Source organism: Artemia sp. Qi Xiang Cuo, chromosome 14 (genome assembly GCF_049724085.1).
Source record: "Artemia sp. Qi Xiang Cuo chromosome 14, ASM4972408v1, whole genome shotgun sequence".
Lineage (NCBI taxonomy): Eukaryota > Metazoa > Arthropoda > Branchiopoda > Anostraca > Artemiidae > Artemia > Artemia sp. Qi Xiang Cuo.
Window position 1 is genome coordinate 32,499,947 of NC_142807.1, and position 18,093 is coordinate 32,518,039.

The 18,093-nt window shown below is 36.7% G+C and overlaps 1 protein-coding gene and 1 pseudogene across 2 annotated transcripts in view; one reads left to right on the forward strand and one right to left on the reverse strand.

Moving 5' to 3' along the window:
• The first annotated feature begins 579 nt into the window (after window positions 1-579).
• Window positions 580-18,093, forward strand: part of Rcd5 (microspherule protein Rcd5) — an 82,163-nt gene continuing 64,649 nt past the window's right edge. Inside the window, exons 1-3 of one of the 2 annotated variants that reach the window (XM_089099781.1) lie at window positions 580-666; window positions 2,675-2,806; window positions 12,395-12,440. In XM_089099781.1, the coding sequence (XP_088955907.1) occupies window positions 12,403-12,440 (38 nt within the window). In that variant the 5' untranslated portion in view covers window positions 580-666; window positions 2,675-2,806; window positions 12,395-12,402. The remainder of the gene's footprint in view (window positions 667-2,674; window positions 2,807-12,394; window positions 12,441-18,093) is intronic. The other variant, XM_089099782.1, reaches the window with a different exon arrangement.
• On the reverse strand, window positions 7,176-11,211 carry LOC148944379 (uncharacterized; annotated as a pseudogene).

Below are 18,093 nucleotides of genomic sequence, written 5' to 3' on the forward strand. Positions count from 1 at the left end.
GTTCAGGACCATATCTGAACCATTAGGAGGGAGGTTCATTGTCTGCATAGCAATAGTCCTAAACAAAATTATCAGGAAATACCATGTAGATAGCCCTTTTAACCAATAGTATTACCAACCCAAAGTTAAATTACAGTCTAGGCTATTTTTTATAGTTCATTTGACTTATTTAAAAGTCAATCAGGCTTTTTATAACCAATAACTCCCCAAATATTTCACCAGGCTTTGGAGCTGAAAATGCTATGTTAGGGCTAAAAGAAGCTGTTTTTACTCACTCTGTCAGGTAGTTTTAGGTCTCGGGATTTTTTCCAAGATTCTTTGCACAAGGGAACACAACAGTATGGTCCTCCCATTGATGAGACTCGAAAAAGACCACAAAAAGTAGACTTTTGTTGTTATTTTCTTCTTTATTCCTAGTACAGTTTACAGATGAGCGATTTTTACCAACAACATGGCTATCACGAGTAGTTCTTTTTCTCTCCGAGAGTGGCGCTTCAAAAACGAATAAGGTCTATTCATCGACACCAACAGAGAGAATCAAAGCAGCAATTTTCAGATGTCACTTTGCTTGGAAGATTTCAAAAACTTACGCCGTTACACCTTCGTGCAAAATTAAAGAAACAACCTCAAATACTAAAAAAAGCACACTGATACCATAAAACCGAGGTAAGGCGTATTTTATGGGAGCCACATCCTACGGAAGTTAAGTTAATTGACTATTAGGTTGTAAAATTCTACTTTTGGCTATCTTGGAAAGGAGTTATTTTAGGAAAATGAAACTTCCAGGGATGGGTCTACAGGCCTTAGAGACTATTCAGAAGGAAACAAGTTAAGCAAACCTTTCTCACTTCGTAATATACAGAATACTCTTTTTAATACAATTTGACAGCTGCTCCACTAGGCTGTACCCCAAACTTACCCTCCCAATGTGAAAATATTTAGCCTAAATTATAGGCTAGCCTATATTTCCCAATCATTTTGCTAATGTATTTCTCTTGTTTCAACCTTGTACCCATATGTTACATCAACAGCAACAAAACAAGAACTAGAAAAACAAGAGAGGTGGCATAATACATGGGTAATAGGCCTATATGGGCTAATTTGTGTTTATACAATCACCATGAGTTCACCAAGGGCACTGGCAGAAAATTTTCTGGGGGGGGGGCAGATGCCAAAATAGCAGTGGTGGTTGGGTGACAGGGAATATATTTTAGGATTTTTTTTGTAGGAATAGGCTAAGTTTATTTTTACATACTTTTAGGAAAAAACTTTTAAATAAAAAGAGCAATTAAACTGCATGTAAAGTGAAACAAATTACAGTACGTTTTAAACAGCAAGGATTCCTGGCAAAGGGATCAAGTTATTTAATCAATAATATATTTAGTTATTATACATTTAATCTTAAAAGAAAATCAAGCTCAAACAAAAATTACAGAAAGATTTATTGCTTCCATAGATTAGGCTAAAACAGATGTTGACTTGTCTTTATGCAATTTCTTAGAACTTAGAATAGTTTAGGAGTATACTCAAAAATCATCCTGCCTGCATAGATACCATGTTTTGACTTTAATGGCTATGTAAAATATACCTCTTTCAGGGGGACAGTTCTCCCCCTCAAACTTAAATCCCTTATATATTCAGACACTAAAATAAAGTAGAATAGAAAAAGAAAAAAAGATTTAAACTTACTATCCAGCTGTCAAATTTGCCCTCTTTCTTTTTATTGTCCTATTCAACTGTGTAAAATGAGCAAGTTAAAAAAAAAAAATCATCACAAGATAATCTTATCAAATAGTTTATGATACAAACTTGAAGTAAAAGTGACTTGGATCAATATTGACCAAAATTAAAAATGGTATTCTCATGACAATTACTATGCTGGCAGTACTGGCTTTTTATGCTGATTCTAAATATATAAAATTCCTTCAGTTTATTGTTACCCACCCAAAACCAAAAATCTGAGAAAATTTGCCCAATTTTTAGAAAAAGGGGAAACACCCCCAAACAAGGAAGTGATCTTATTGAAAATCCCTTTATTAGATATGGTACATCATATCAGAGAACCCTACTATAGAGGTTTCAAGCTCCAATCTTCAAAATGTAGAATTTCACCTTTTTTAGAAACACAATGTATGCTTATTTGTTTTGTTTTTCCCAGGGTGATTGTATCAAACCAAAGGTCCAGCATAAATGGGAGGGAGCTTATTCAAATGTAAATTTAAAGCTTTTTTTTAAAGTGACCATACAGATTGGGCTAGGGGAAAGTCTTGTTTTCTGCCATTTTAGGGTACCAAACTACAACTTTACCCCAAAGAGGATGAATTTGCAATCAATTTAAAATTCTGAGAAGCTAATGGATTAAAAAGTATCAATAACTATACATTATATTTTATGCTTCCCAGTTGCAAAAAAGTAGGCTAATGCCACATGGTGGCAATACTGGATTCAACCAAGTTGATTTGCTTCATTTGTAATGGAATTAAACTATGATTGGTGATCTGTAATTGTGTATCAGCTATAATGAAGGGGGAAGGTGAGTCATTGTTTATGGGGGGGTAGGGCAAATTCCTAAAAAACTACATTTTAATGGACAAACTGCTTTTCTTGAGGTTTCAGATAAATGTTAAAGAGGTAGGGGGGAATAGTAATTAATTAAAATGTTTTTTCTTTACAGCTAAAATTTTACATTCCCATATCTACCAGCACAGTGGTGGACAAGGCAAGGCAGGCCATCATCAGCCCTGCCAGTAAATTTCTTTGGGGTGGCAAATACTGCTAGGAACTTAGTTTTCAGCAATTTTAAATGGTAATATTTTTCTATTTATATGATGTACTTCAATGTATTTAAACAAATGTATATATTGTATATATTGATAAGAAAATCCTATTGTAGAGGTTATTATGGCCTCAGTTATGTAGAAGATCAAAAGTCAGACATAATTTCCATCCATACAATCAATAATACTCCTTTTCATCCAACCGAAATTCTTTAGTAGTAATATTAACAAGGATTTTTTACCAAAATTACTATTCATTGCCAATTTTTTAAGTAAATTCAAATTTTATCCAAGACTAAATTGCAAATTTAAAATTTAAATGTAGGACAGTACTAATCAACATACACTTTTTACACATGTTAAAAGCATCAACCAGGGATTTAAGGGACCAGTACATCAAATTATATTTTGGTTAGGCCTGGGCATGGGTGTAGGGAGGAGAGGGCAGCTGCCCCCCCCCGAGACTTTCAAATTTACATTAGATATGGCTGAAAAAGTAAATGGTTGGAAAAGCAGTTGATAGAAGGCCCTCCATCACACTATCAACTGCCCCTCCCCCCTTAGACAATATGCTGCCTATGCCCATGGACCTGGGTATGATTTGGAAAACCATCAGAAATTCAATAAAAAAAAGGAGCTTTTCAACTGAAAGCAAGGAACAGATTTGAAACTGATTGACCAAACTCTGTAATTTCTGCCAGAAGAAAGATCATGGATGCATGTTTATTTGTTTGTTTTTTCCCTAGAGGCGATTGTATTGACCCAGTGAGCCTAGAATTTTGAGAGAGGGCTAATTCTATTGGAAATGAAAAGTTCTAGTGTCTTTTTTTAAGTGACAAAACAAATTGTAGGGTAACTGGGCCCCCTCCTATACTACTTTTTTCCAGAGTTGTCTGATCAAAATTTTGAGATAGCTTTTTTTTTAGCATAGTTGAAAGGCCCAATAATTATGTCTTTAGAGATCTCCTATGTCTTTAGAGATTCCCCTACAGACCCGAGGGAAAGGTTTTTAAGCTATAAAATTTACCCATTGTCTTATTTGTTATTGGGAAGTAGGCTATGCATTCATTTTTGGGTGGGGAGGACACAGTTTTTTCTGGGAGGATGTGTTGCCCCACCAATGGGACAACACACATTTTTCCCATGCTTTTTCCCTATTCCACTCTTTCCTTTGGTTTCTTATAATTACTTTATAGTCCCAAATTTCCAGGGGTTGCTTACCCCCCCCCCCTGCTGGCACCCATGGTGTTCACTATAATTATTCTGTATATGATAAAGAAAGAATTGTTTTCTTAACATGTTTCCACCTCAATAGCATGTAATCCAGACCTTTACCACTATGGTATCAACTTTAAATAGCTTAAAGATAAAACCATTTAATCATTCTGTTATAGTACTGAAATGTTACCTTGATTACCTTAATTTGCACTTTGGAGCAAATAAAGATCTATCTTGATCTGTGAATTGCTCCATAGCCTACTTGATGATCCCCACTGTTACTTCCAAGGAACACCATTCCATTTGATATTTTATAACTTCTTGAAAACTTCATCATTAGGTGCTGAGACTGTTGTATTTGAGAGTCTATTCCAGTGGTTTACTACATGGTAGGAGGAAAAACTGTTTCTGATGTTGAGTTTTGACATATGGCTTCAACGGCTTCTTTGAATGGCCCCTCCTGTCAGTGCCAATATTTTGGGAAATTGACAAATAAATTAGGGGGGGGGGGAGGTCAGGTTCTTGTGAAGTAAGCTTATTTGTCATAAGCATATCAGCTCTTAATTGTTGATAAACCAGTGTAGATAATTTCAGCTCCTTCAAGCATTCATCATAAGGTTTGTTTCTTATCTTTGTTACTGCCTTTGTGGTTCTCTTTTGCACCCCCTTCCAGAAGCTGTAAATCACCCCTGTATCTTTGTGATGCTATGCATATTCCAAAACCAGGCACCAGTCTGACAAGGGCTTTGTACAACCTCACTAAAAACATAGGAAGACCTACTAGATACTGCTTTTTTCAAGAGTGCTAGGACGGAGTTTGCATGATATGCAGTTTTCTTGTAGTTTGAATGGAATTTACACTGGTGGTCAACAGTGATTCCAAGATCCCTTTCTTCATCCACACTTTGCAGCCCTTGAATTTTGTTTACAGCTGGATTGACCATAGTATACTTGAAACCTCAGTTGGACAGGTTGTTGCCCAGTTTTGAATATGGTTGAGATCTGCTTGTGGTGACTGATGATTGACTTCACCAGCCAGCTTTGAGTTGTCAGCATAAAAAGTTAGACGATTTCTAGTTAATTGAAAAATTTGCTATTTTTATATTGATATTGCATAGGGTATTATATAGATAACACTTATATAGATATTGAATAGGGTAGGTCCTAAGACACTACCCTGCATGGCACTGCTGATGACTCCATATCTCTTAGAGAGGATTGATCCTCTCTACAAGAGTGAGTTAAGAGTGTTGACTGTATAAATTCTGGCGAAAGTGATGACATCCTTCAATTGCATAGAGTTCCTCAATTTCAGTGCAATTTTGTTCAGTTGACACTACTGAAAATAAACCTAACATAAGCAAAGCAATATTAATAAGGCAAACAAGGTAAATAAATGGAAGTCAAAATTATCTAGAAAACTTGGTTTGCTGCTATTTACTGTACATTTTGTTTATGGAGAACAGTTACATGGTAATTTTGTGTAAATAAATACTGAGCTAACATCAGTTTCAGAAAAGAAAAAGTACATTTAAGCAATGGTGCTTTAATTATATATGCATATATATTTGCAGGCCTAAAGGCAATTACACCATTTTATTGTGATTATTTGTACAATAATAGTACCTTAAACCTTGATGCATTATTTTCCTCTTGCCAAACTTACAAGTCTTTTTGTGTAAAATCCTTGTAAGTGAAATACAAAGGCATCTAGTCCCAAGAGGTGTTAAATTCAAATCATATGAACAAGGCAATGCCATAATAGACCTAATCAACTTGGAATAATATAATTTTTCTGTGAATGATTGCTGAAGGGTGACTCAGTAAGATAAAAGGTGTGGGATGTTCATGATGTATAAATATGCCTTTCAATACTTATAAAACATGTCATTAGCCATGCTTTTATTTTTAGTCCTAAAAATTACAGCTTCTCTGGGCAGATGTGTTTTAGTTTATAATAAAAAGTGTTTAAATTAGTTTAAAAGAGCTATGTAGAATGTTTAAAAATATATCTATTTCTTGAAATTAAGACTGATTGTATTTTAGCAAGAGCCAGGGCTAAAATAGGGCTCTTATTGTTATAATTTCTACATGTAAATTTCTACAGGCCTGTTTTTAATTTAGTTTGTAGAAAATGATAGTCTAGTTTCAACCATGGACATAAATAGGTAAATGGCAACCAACAAGTATGATTAATATTTTCAAAACATGTTAAATACTCTGAGAGACTGAATGGCTGCTTAGAGCGAAAATGATGTTTCAATTCAAGATTGTATCCACTTTCATAATCATAACTATAAATATAACAGTTGACAGAACAGACTTTGCCAGAGTCATAAAATAAACATTATGCCTTCTCTACCATATACTCATGTGAATACAATGATATTTGACGTCCTACTGTTTATTTTACCTAAACACAATTAAAAATGGCTGACATTTGAGTTACAGAGAGAGTTATACAAAGGATGATGGCCCAGAAATATTTGAGTTTAAACCAAACAAAAAATAAAGGATGATTTTACTGTCTAACTATTCAATAATTTAAGCTAATAATTTAAGCTCTCTGGCTTTTCAAAAAGCAACACAACTGCCACACCACAACTGTCAACTTCATTCTCATTACTCCGTCGTCTTTATAAGATTAAAACAAAAATATATTACCAAAGGCTAGAAAATGAGGCAGGAAAATCAAATTAAATAACTGGATATATTTGATAAATTAAACAAAAACTTACCAAGTTTGAAGTTTGATTGTAATTCTACTCCAAAGAAGGAGCGCCAGCGTAGCTGAGAGTTCAACTGAGATAGACCTGTGTAATCGCCTCGATTGACTAAAACAACACCAGTATTTTAAAGTCATTTTAATATGCGGTGCTAAGCTCATGATGAAACGCTGCGAGTTCAACTGGATGGGAAATTGGGAGGGCAGTTGAACTCTCAGCTACGCTGGTGCTCCTTCTTTGGATTAGAATAACAATCAAACTTCAAATTTGGTAAGTTTTCGTTTAATTTATCAATTCTACTCCAAAAGGAGCGCCTTAGCTCCGCCTTCGAGTTCAACTGAGATTTTAAAGTTCAGCATGAGCTATACCAACACTAATGATGAATAATAGCCCTATTCATTAAAAGAGGCTGTTGTACAAAATTTCATTTATAGGAAGATATTTCAAATATAACAAATTACAATGAATATATTCAAAAGACAGATAACTGCTGACGACTTTCAATTGGTTTATTATAAAACCTTGCAAACGTTTTGGCATTTGTCCAGCCTACATATTTTATGATTTGATCTACATCAATTCCTCTTGCTTTAAGGTGGGAGGTTGAGGCAGACCGTGTGCTATGAGCACCATAAACACTGATATCTATACCTGCAAGAAGTAAAACTTCTTTTATCCATTTAGAAATAGATGATTTGGACGCAGCAGTATGAGGCTTACGATATGTAAGAAAAAGTGCGTCGTTTCTATTCGGTTATGATGTCATTCTAATATACCTAGCTAGGTGCGTTACCGGACACAGGGACGACTCTTGAAAAGGTCGAAATTTAACTACTGATTTGTGGTTGCCTGGTTTTGATGTTTTTAACAATACATTGATTTGAAAATCAAAACTTCCATCGTCATTATGTACCATATTACTAAGTGATAAACTGGCCAAAAACTGAACTCTTTCACAAGCTGATAAAATCAATAAAACTGCTAATTTTTGTGTTAGTGTCTGTAATTGAAGATTTTCGATATCCCAAGCTGGCAGTCTAAAGAGATCGAATACACATTTTACATCCCAAATACTTGAAATCTTGGGTAGACTAGGCCTTCTATTACAGACACCTCTCATAAACTTCTTGGTGATGTGATTACTGCCTAACTGAAGGCTTGGCAGAATTGCCGATAAAGCACTCCTCGCAGTATTAATAGCACTGTATCCAACACCTGAGTGAAAAAGTTCCGTAAGAAATGTCAAAGTCTCCGGTAGAGTTGCCTCCAAGGCCTGGATTGTGTTTCTTCCACAAAAGTCGATCCATTTTTCAAAGTAAACTTTGTACTGGCGCTTAGTTGAATCCCGCCACCCATCCATGATAATATCGACTGTGGAGGGAGAATATCCTTGGTGGTGAAGCCCTTGCCAGAGACGACGCAAGCCACTAGGTGTAACGTCTTGGACAATGGATGGTGCAAGGTCGGTTTCTGTGGGAGAGACAAAGTAAAATTATCATTTGGTAGAAATATTGGACTTCCTATTAAAAGATTTAATAGTAAGGGATACCATACTTGTGTGGTCCAATTTGGAAAGATCAAAATACCAGTGGCCTGATCTGTTTCCACCTTCTGAAGGGTCCTCAGAAGTAAACTGAATGGGGGGAATGCATAAAAGAAATAATGCTTCCAATTCATTGCAAATTCATCTACGAAACAAGATTCTGGATCTGGTTTCCAAGAAACAAATGGTTTAATCTGAAAATTTAATCTAGTCGCAAACAAATCAATATCTATTGACTGACATACCAAAAAATTCAAAATATTAAATATTTCAGAATCCAATTTCCATTCCTTTTCATTATCAAATTTTCGTGATGCCTTATCCGCAATATTAACAACCCCAGGCACATGTTCTGCAGATATCCATCCTTTGCCCTGCGGTACTACCTGCCAGACCTTATTTACGAAATAATTACAAAATTTGGATTTTGATCCTCCCATTTTATTTATATAAGCTACCGTGGTTATATTTTCAGAACGCAGCTGAACATGCATGCCTTTAATCTTATGGGCAAAACATTTTAATCCCAGATAAACGGCCTTCGTTTCTAAGACATTGATATCAAATCCCTTCTCTTCTGAGGACCATTCACCTGTGGCCGTGTTAATGGAACATTCATCCACGAGTGCCCAACCTAATTTCGACGCATCACTACACAAATATTTTTCAATTGATCTAGACTCAATTGCTTTAGAAGCATGATGGGCAATATTGAACCACCATTGTAGTTCCGAATTTACATCGGATGTTAAAATTATCCTTGCCGAAAAATGACCCTTCGCGTACCTTAATGCTTGAGTTTTCAACGATTCCGCTTTCCGGTAATATAAAGGCCCTAATTCTACTGCTGGAAATGTTGAAACAAGAACGCCAAGAGTTTCAGCCAATTCTTAAATCGTAGTCAATTTTTGACTAAGAATTTTTGAAACCAAATGTATAAGTTTTTTAATTTTTCTTTCCGGCAGGAAAATACGCATTGATCGCGAATCTAACAAAAAGCCCAGAAATTCTATTTGTTGGCTTGGAATGAGAACTGACTGTCCCTGGGGGATCACAAACCCCAGTTCTGACAGTAATTTCACTGTTTCATAGACATTATTTTGACACTCGAAATATGACCTTCCTAGAAGGAGAGACTCGTCTAAATACGTAACTGACAAATACCCTTTTCTTCGAAGAAGAGAGATAACAGGTTTCATAAGTTTCGTAAGAACCCTCGGGGCAGATTATAAGCCATTCGGCATTAAATTGAACGAATAACAACGTTAAACTTTAAAACAAAGCCACATTTTATATTCAAAATCAACAGGGAATTAATAATAAAAATCGACTAGGTCAATAGATGCCATATAACAATTTTTTGTCATCAAAAGAACCGCAGAATGAACACTTTCCATTTTAAAATGGTAATATTTAATGTTTTCATTAAAATTTTTAAGATTAAGAATAAACCGGGTAGACCCATCTTTCTTTGGGACTGTAAAAACGGGCGAGATACAACGTATTTCCTTTACTCTGAAGTCGGGTACTATAACAATACCACCTTTATGCACAGAATTATCAACTTCCTTTCTTATATCCTGTATGTCTTCCAACGTAAAACTTTTGTTTTTTTTGATGAAAGCTCTGAGTGGTGTTTTCTCAACGTCAATCTTGTATATAGATTGCACAATATTCAAAATATTCAAATAAGTGGTTATTGACTGCCATTTTAAGATGTACTTACTAATTTTCTCAGCTTTAAAGGTATCAGTCAAATGTTGTGACTACCTATTAAAATTCACAGCGAAATCATAAAAATCAAGGTCAGGGTATGGTAAATAGTACATACCAGCTATTTGCGATCCCTTCTCTGGAAATTCTGGAATTTGGACCTCTCTTGACGGTCCTGGCCCTGCTTTCTGCGATAATTTGGACGGGGGGCCTCGTTCTGCCATCGGCGATAACGGTAGGCCCCCCCTTGGGCGTTTTTTGGTTTTACAAAAGATTTTTTCAAATCCGTCACGGATTTAGCTTTAGACGTTGTTTTGGCAACACCTTGGCCAAAAAGATACTCCGTGACTTTGACTTCAGGGGCAAATAAAATTGATGCTATAGTGGGGTCTGGGTTTAATTCAAATGTCATTGCATGACGTCTTTTTAAACTTAGATCGTAATTGGTGAGGCGAAGCATGTGCACTGCATCTGTAAGGTTTTTGACAACCTTTTCTTTAATATGCTCATTTTCTAGCTCAAGAATCGCATTTGCTGCCTCTAAAACACAAAATGTTGAGTGAGCTATTGTCCGCTGCACTTGAAGTGTCTTAGCATCCCTCTGTTTAGCCTGTGATGAGAGAATAGCCCAAATTTCACTATTCACCTTTGGAGGAACAATTTTTTCGGTATTCGCAGGCCTAGGGTAGTGCTCAAATAACTCTTTTAGCTTCACTATTTCCAAAGGCTGAGAAAAAGCTCTATTTGCAACTTTGGCAAGTTTCTTATGGATCTTGGGACCCTCTTTGATACCAGAACGTTCTTCAGAAATCTTTTTGAACAGAGCGTCATTTGACGTGTTTTCTTTTAATCTTTGTGTTTTTCCGGAGAAGCCTTCCGCTTTGTGTCATGGATTTTTGTGGGGCTCCGAGAGCAAGATTTTTCGTTCCTAGAACTAATTTCAGGGCTCCGAGAGCCATACCGAGCACGAGTTTGAAACTCTGGGCTCCGAGAGCCATTTGTTTGATCGCTATCACTCTCACTTGAGAGTATTCTGCGACGCGAATGAGCTTTATATTGCCTGCCACGCCTCTCACGATCGTAATCTTCATCGACTAAATTGTCCAACAATCCAATCACTAACTCACTATCACTCATTATTTAATTTGGTCTGAATCAAAGCGAATGCTAATGTCAACTGGTTTTGTTTTGGTCAATCGAGGCGATTGCAAAGGTCTATCTCAGTTGAACTCGAAGGCGGAGCAAAGGCGCTCCTTTTGGAGTAGAATTGACATTAAATAAAGCGAAATTTTGAGAACTAAGACTGGACCACTTGTCTATTACTCTAACATTTAAGTTAACTAGATCTCTATTTGATTTTAAAAGTATTCCAACTCGTTCTTTCAGATATGTGTGTTCTTTTTTGGGTCACATACGGATTGTTCATGTCATTTTAACAGAAAGATCTTTTAATTTGAGTTGAAAATGGTAATTTTTTTTAAATACTCTTCTCAGTCAAGGAGCTTGTCATTTACACTGAATCTTTACTCTCCATTAATATGAAAAACTTTCTCATTGTGTTCTGAATTTTGAAGGTATCCATGTAGTGAGCAGATTAGATTTTAAAATTGGTTGTTACTTTGCATATAAGTAATTATGTTTTTAATATGCAAGGTACTACACAATGGACAAGGTACTATTGCTTTAGTTGACAGAATAGCTCTCCAACAACAAAGGAAAACGATCCATGGCTTCTTCTTCTAACAGCAAAGAAAACCCACAGAAATAATAAAAACTTAATTATTTATATGCAAAGTAACAACCAATTTTAAGGTCTAATCTGCTCAGTACATGGAAACCTTCAAAATTCAGAACACAATGAGGAAGTTTTTCAAATTAATGGAGAGTAAGAATTCAGTGTAATTGACAAGCTCCTTGACTGAGAAGAGTGTTTAAAAAATATTTACCATTTTCAACTCAAATTAAGAGATTTTTCTGTTAAAATGACAGAACAATATGCATGTGACCCAAAAAAGAACACAAAATTGGTTTTATTTGAAATTTGAAAATTAGACTTTAAAATTGGTTGTTACTTTGCATATAAGTAATTTTAACTCTCTTTGTATTACTCTCTGTGTAACTAAAATGTCAGCCATTTTTAATTGTGTTTAGGTAAAATAAACAGAAGGAGGTCAAATATCGTCGTATTCACATGGGTTTATGGTAGGGAAGGCATAATATTTATTCTATGACTCTGGCGAACTCTGATCAGTCAACTTTTATGTATATAGTTATGATAATGAAAATGGATTCAATTTTGAATTGAAACATCATTTTTGCTCTAAGCAGCCATTTGGTCTCTCAGAGTATTCAATATGTTTTGAAAATGTTAATAATACTTTTCGGTTTTATTATTCATTTTGTGTTTTTTTTTGTAGGTCAAATAATGGAAGACACTGCAGCTGAGATTGTACAAAAGCGGAGGTTTGTCTTTTTCTTATGGTGTTAGGTTCAAATATTAGAAACTTAAATGTCAGATGTATTGATAGATATAGAAAGGGTGAGTTTGTGATCTCTTGAGTAATTAAAAAACATAGGCAAATTCTCTTTGACATTCCAAGGAGGATACAGAGGGGGCAGGGCAAGTTGCCCCACCCCCTTGGATGGCGCGAGCCACTTTTAAAAACAATCATAATCCTATAAAACATATACCTAGGTGAGGAATCCTGGTCCTTGGGAGGGACTAGCCTTTTAACAATAATCTTCTTAAAATTTTGACTACAGTCTGATCAAACCATTTCTGATTAGTCTGTTAGTAGATACCCTGTATGCTGCATACAAATACTTTTAAGATTTTTATCTATGACTCTGCAAGTAGTGGTGGGAGAGCAGCTGGATCAGATGTAAAGATCTGGTTGATTTTTAATGTTTCTGTGCATCTGTATGGCTTTCTGACATTTTGAAGTATTGATGTGTTGCTTTTGTTAGTGCTGGGTTGTGTAGGCTGGGCTGAGAGTGGATTTATTTGTAATGGAGTTATCCTGACTTCAGGCTTGATTTTTGCAACCAGAAACAAATTAGTGTTTTTTGGCTCAACTCATTGACTAACTGAGATATTTGTTCCCGGTATTTTGTTTTGTTGGTTGGATTGCAAGTGGTTTTGCTGCCGTAGTATTATTTTGGCAACATTTGTAGAACATGAATAAAAGATTTTTGGCTGTTAATTCTTTCTGTAAACCTATTTTCTAAGACAAGAAGCTTTAGAATAAATAGCCCCTATCTCAAGTAAAGGGTTACAGACATGGTATATTGTTTCTAAAATAAGGAGTTACAAACGAAGGCTCTCCAATGCCTAACGTATTGTTTATTTTTTTTTTTAGACCAGGGTACTTTGTATCAAAGGAGTTGTCATAGAAACTTCGAAAAGGGCTCATTCGATTGTAAATTGGAGTGGCTAGTGAACCTTTTTAATTGTCAAAAGTGACTGGAAGGCACCTAAAACCCCTTCCACGCCCACCATTTCTCCAAAGATATCCAATCAAAATTTTGAGATAGCCATTTTGTTCAACGTAGTTGATTTCCAGATAGAAATTATGTTTTTGAGGAGGGCACTCCCCCCACAGCCCTTCGGGCAAGGGTTGTAAGCTATGCCCTGGGGATATATAAGGTTTTTGTAGAAAGTTTTGTTGTAGAAACTTCAAAAAGGGCTCACTCGACTGGAAATTCAAAAGGCTAGTGCCCTTTTTAATAGTCAAAAGTGATTGGAGGGCAACTAACCCCCCTCTCACGCTCACCTTTTTCCCTAATACATACAAGCAATATTTTGAGAAAGCTATTTTCTTCAAAGTAATTGAATGTTCAGAAAATTAGGTGTTTGGGGATGACCCCCCCCCTACAGCCCTCAGGGCAAGGGTTTTGAGTTATGCCCTGGGGGCATATAAGGTTCTTATAGAAAGTGTTATCGTAGAAACTTCAAAAAGGGCTTATTCGATTGGAAATTCAAAGGGCCAGCGCACTTTTTAATAGTTTAAAGTGACTGGAAGACAACTAACCCCCCCTCTCACGCCCACCAGTTCCCCAAAAACATGCAATCAAAATTGTGAGATAGCTATTTTGTTCAACGTAGTGGAAAGGTCTGAAAGTTGTTCCTTCGAGGATGACACCCCCCCCCCCCCCACAGGCCTCAGGGCAAGGGTTGTAAGTTATGCACTGGGGCACATAAGGTTTTTATTGAAAGCCTTTTTGTAGAAACTTCAAAAAGGGCTCATTCGATTGGAAATTCAAAGGGCCTAGTGGTCGTTTCAATAGTCGAAAGTGGTTTGAAGGCAACTAACCCTCCTCTCACGCCCACCTTTTTCCCAAACACATCTAATCAAAATTTTGAGATAGACATTTTGTTCAAAGTATTTGAAAGGTCTGAAAATTATGTCTTTGGGGATGAAACTCCCCCTACAGCCCCCAGGGTAAGGGTTATGAGTTATGCCCTGGGGGCATATAATGTTTTTATAGAAAGAGTTGTCCTAAAAACTTCAAAAGGGCTCACTTGATTGAAAATTGAAAGGGCAAGTGTCCATTTTATTATTTGAAGATGATTGGGGGTCGGATAATCCTCCCCCTTACACCCACCATTTTCTCAAACACATGCAATCAAAATTTTGAGATATTCATTTTGTTCAACGTAGTTTAAAGTTCTGGAAATTAGGTCTTTGAGGATGATAACCCCCCCAGAGTCCTGAGGGTAAGGGTTGTAAGTTATATTCTGGGCGTATAAAAGGTTTTTTTATAGAAGGTGTTGTAGTAGAAAATTCAAAAAACGCTCGATCGAGTGGAAATTGAAAGGGCTAGTGCCCATTTTAATAGTCGAAAGGGATTGGAGAGCAACTAATCCCCCTCTCACGCCCACCATTTCCCCAAACCACATCAAATTTAAATTTTAGGGTAGGCATTTTCTTCAACGTAATTGAAAGTTCTGGGAATTATGTCTTTGAGGATGATACCTCCCCCCCACACCCCTCAGGACAAGGGTTGTAAGTTATGCCCTGGGGGCATGTAAGGTTTTTTTCATAGAGAGCGTTGTCATAGAAACTTTGAAAACTTCAAAGGGCTAGTGCTCTTTTCAATAGTCAAAGGTGATTGGTGAGCAACTAAGCTCTCTTCTCACCCCACCATCCCTCTCAACACATACAATCAAAATTTTTACGTAGCCATTTTGTTCAACGTAGTTGAAGATTCTGGAAATTAGGTCATTGAGGATGACACCCCTCCCCCCCCCCCACAACCCTCAGGACAAGGGTTGTAAGTTATGCCCTGGGGGCATATAAGGTTTTTATCAAAAGTGTTGTCATAGAAACTTCAAAAAGGGCTCATTCGATTGGAAATTGAAATGGCTAGTGCCCTTTTTGATAGTTGAAAGTGATTGGAGGACAACTAACCCCCCTCTCACGCCCACCATTTCCCCAAACACATCCAAAAAAAATTTTGAGAGAGAAATTTTGTTCAACGAAGTGAAAAGGTCTGAAAGTTATGCCTTCGAGGATGACACCCCCCCCCCAGGCTTCAGGGCAAGGGTTTTAAGTTATGTCCTGGGGGCATATAAGGTTTTTATTGAAATTTTTTTCGTAGAAAATTCAAAAAGGGCTCATTCGATTAGAAATTCAAAGGGTTAGTGGTCTTTTCAATAGTCAAAAGTGATTTGAAGGCAACTAACGACCCTCTCACGCCCACCATTTCCCAAACACATCTAATCAAAATTTTGAGATAGATATTTTGTTCAAAGTAGTTGACAGGTCTCAAAATTATGTCTTTGAGGATGAAACTCCCCCTACAGCCCTCAGGGCAAGGGTTATGAGTTATGCCTCCATAATTGGAGGGCGACTACTCCCCCTCTCACTCCCACCATTTCCCCAAACACATGCAATTAAAATTTTGAGATATTCATTTTGTTAAGCGTAGTTAAAAGTTCTGGAAATTAGGTCTTTGAGAATGATAACCCTCTCAGAGCCCACAGGGTAAGGGTTGTAAGTTATGCCCTGGGGGCATATAAGTTTTTTTTATAGAAAGTGTTGTCGTAGAAACTTCAAAAAAGGCTCATTTGATTGGAAATTGAAAGGGCTAGTGCCCATTTTAATAGTCGAAAGGGATTGAAGAGCAACTAATCCCCCTCTCACGCCCACCATTTCCCCAAACCACATCAAATTAAAATTTTAGGATAGGTATTTTCTTCAACGTAGTTGAAAGTTCTGGAAATTATGTCTTTGAGGATGATACCCCCCAACACCCCTCAGGGCAAGGGTTGTAAGTTATGCCCTGGGGGCATGTAAGTTTTTTTTTATAGAGAGCGTTGTCATAGAAACTTCGAAAACTTCGAAGGGCTACTGCTCTTTTTAATAGTCAAAAGGGATTGGAGGAGAACTAACACCCCTCCCTCGCCCACTATTTCTCCAGAAACATCCAATAAAAATTTTGAGATAGCCATTTTGTTCAACGTAGTTCAAAGTCCGAAAATTATGTCTTTGAGGATAGCACTCCCTCCACAGCCCTCAGCGCAAAGGTTGTAAGTTATGCCTGGGGGCGTATAAGGTTATATAGAAAGCGTTATCGTAGAAACTTCAAAAGGGCTCATTCGATTGGAAATTGAAATGGCTAATACACTATTTAATAGTCGAAAGTGATTGGAGGGCAACTAACGGCCCTCTTACGCCCACCATTTCCCCAAACACATTCAATAAAAATTTTGAGGTAGACTTTTTGTTCAACATAGTTGAAAATTCTAGAAATTAGGTCTTTGCCAGTGTTGTCGTAGAAACTTCAAAAAAGACTCATTTAATTGGGAATTGAGAGGGCTAGTGCCCTTATTAATATTTAAAAGCGATCGGAGGGTGAATGCCCCCCCCCCCCCATGCCCATCATATGCCCAAACACTTCCGATCAATCTTTTTTTTATAGCCATTTTGTTGAACATAGTTGATGGGTCCAAAAATTATATTTTTGAGTATGAAAACCCCCACAGCCCTCAGGGGTAAAGTTGTAAGTTATGCCCTGGGGGCATATAATGTCTTATAAAAAGTATTGTTGTAAAAACTTCAAAAAAGGGCTCTTTCGATTGGAAATTAAGACGGCTATTGCCCTTTTTAATAGTCGAAAGTAAGCGGAGGGAGAATCCCCCCCCCCCCACGCTCATCATTTCCCCAATTATTTACGATCAATATTTTGATAAGGTTATTTTGTTCAACATAGTTGAAAGGTATGGAAATTATGTTTTTGAGGATGACAACCCTCCCCCATAGCCCTCAGGACAAAGGTTGTATATTTTGCCCTCAGGGCATATAAGGTTTTTATAGAAATTTTTGTTGTAGAAGTTTCAAAAAGGGCTCATTCGATTGGAAATTGAGAGGACTAGTGCCTTTTTATTAGTTGAAAGTGATCAGAGGGCAAATGCCCCCCTCCACGCCTATAATTTCCCCTAACACTTCCAGTCAAAATTTTGATATAGCCATTTTGTTAATCCTATCAGAAAGCCCTAGAGATTATGTCTTTGAGGATAACAAATCCCCCCAGCCCTCAGGACAAGGGTTGTCAGTTATGTCCTGGGGACATAGGGTTTTTACAGAAAGTATGGTCATATAAACTTCGAAGGGGGCTCAGTGGATTGGTAATCAGACGATCTAGTGCTCTTTTTAAGAATCAAACTGACTAGAGGGCAGCTACCCCCCCCCCGCCGATACACACGTCGTATTGTCCCGAAATACGGCTAATAGAAATTTTTAGATAGTCATTCTATTAAAAATAGTCTAAATATCATATAGCAAGGCTTTTTGGGTTGAAACGAGCCTAAGAGATTAGCGTCAAGGGTTTAAGTTATGCCCAGGGGGTATTAAAGGTTCTTATGGAAGGGATGGTTGTTTAACTCCGGAAGAGGCTCAGTCTTTCTCCCAGAAAAAGATTTTTTCAATATAAAACGAACAGAAATTAATCAAAAAAAACGATTTGCACAAAATAAGTTTTTCAAAAAAAAGTAAAGAACTCCATTAAACAAAAAATTGAAAGAAATAGAATCAAATAATCTACCAAGCATACAACTACCACAAATCAGTATCAGTAAATAAATGAAACCCAAAACAAACAGAAATTAAAATAT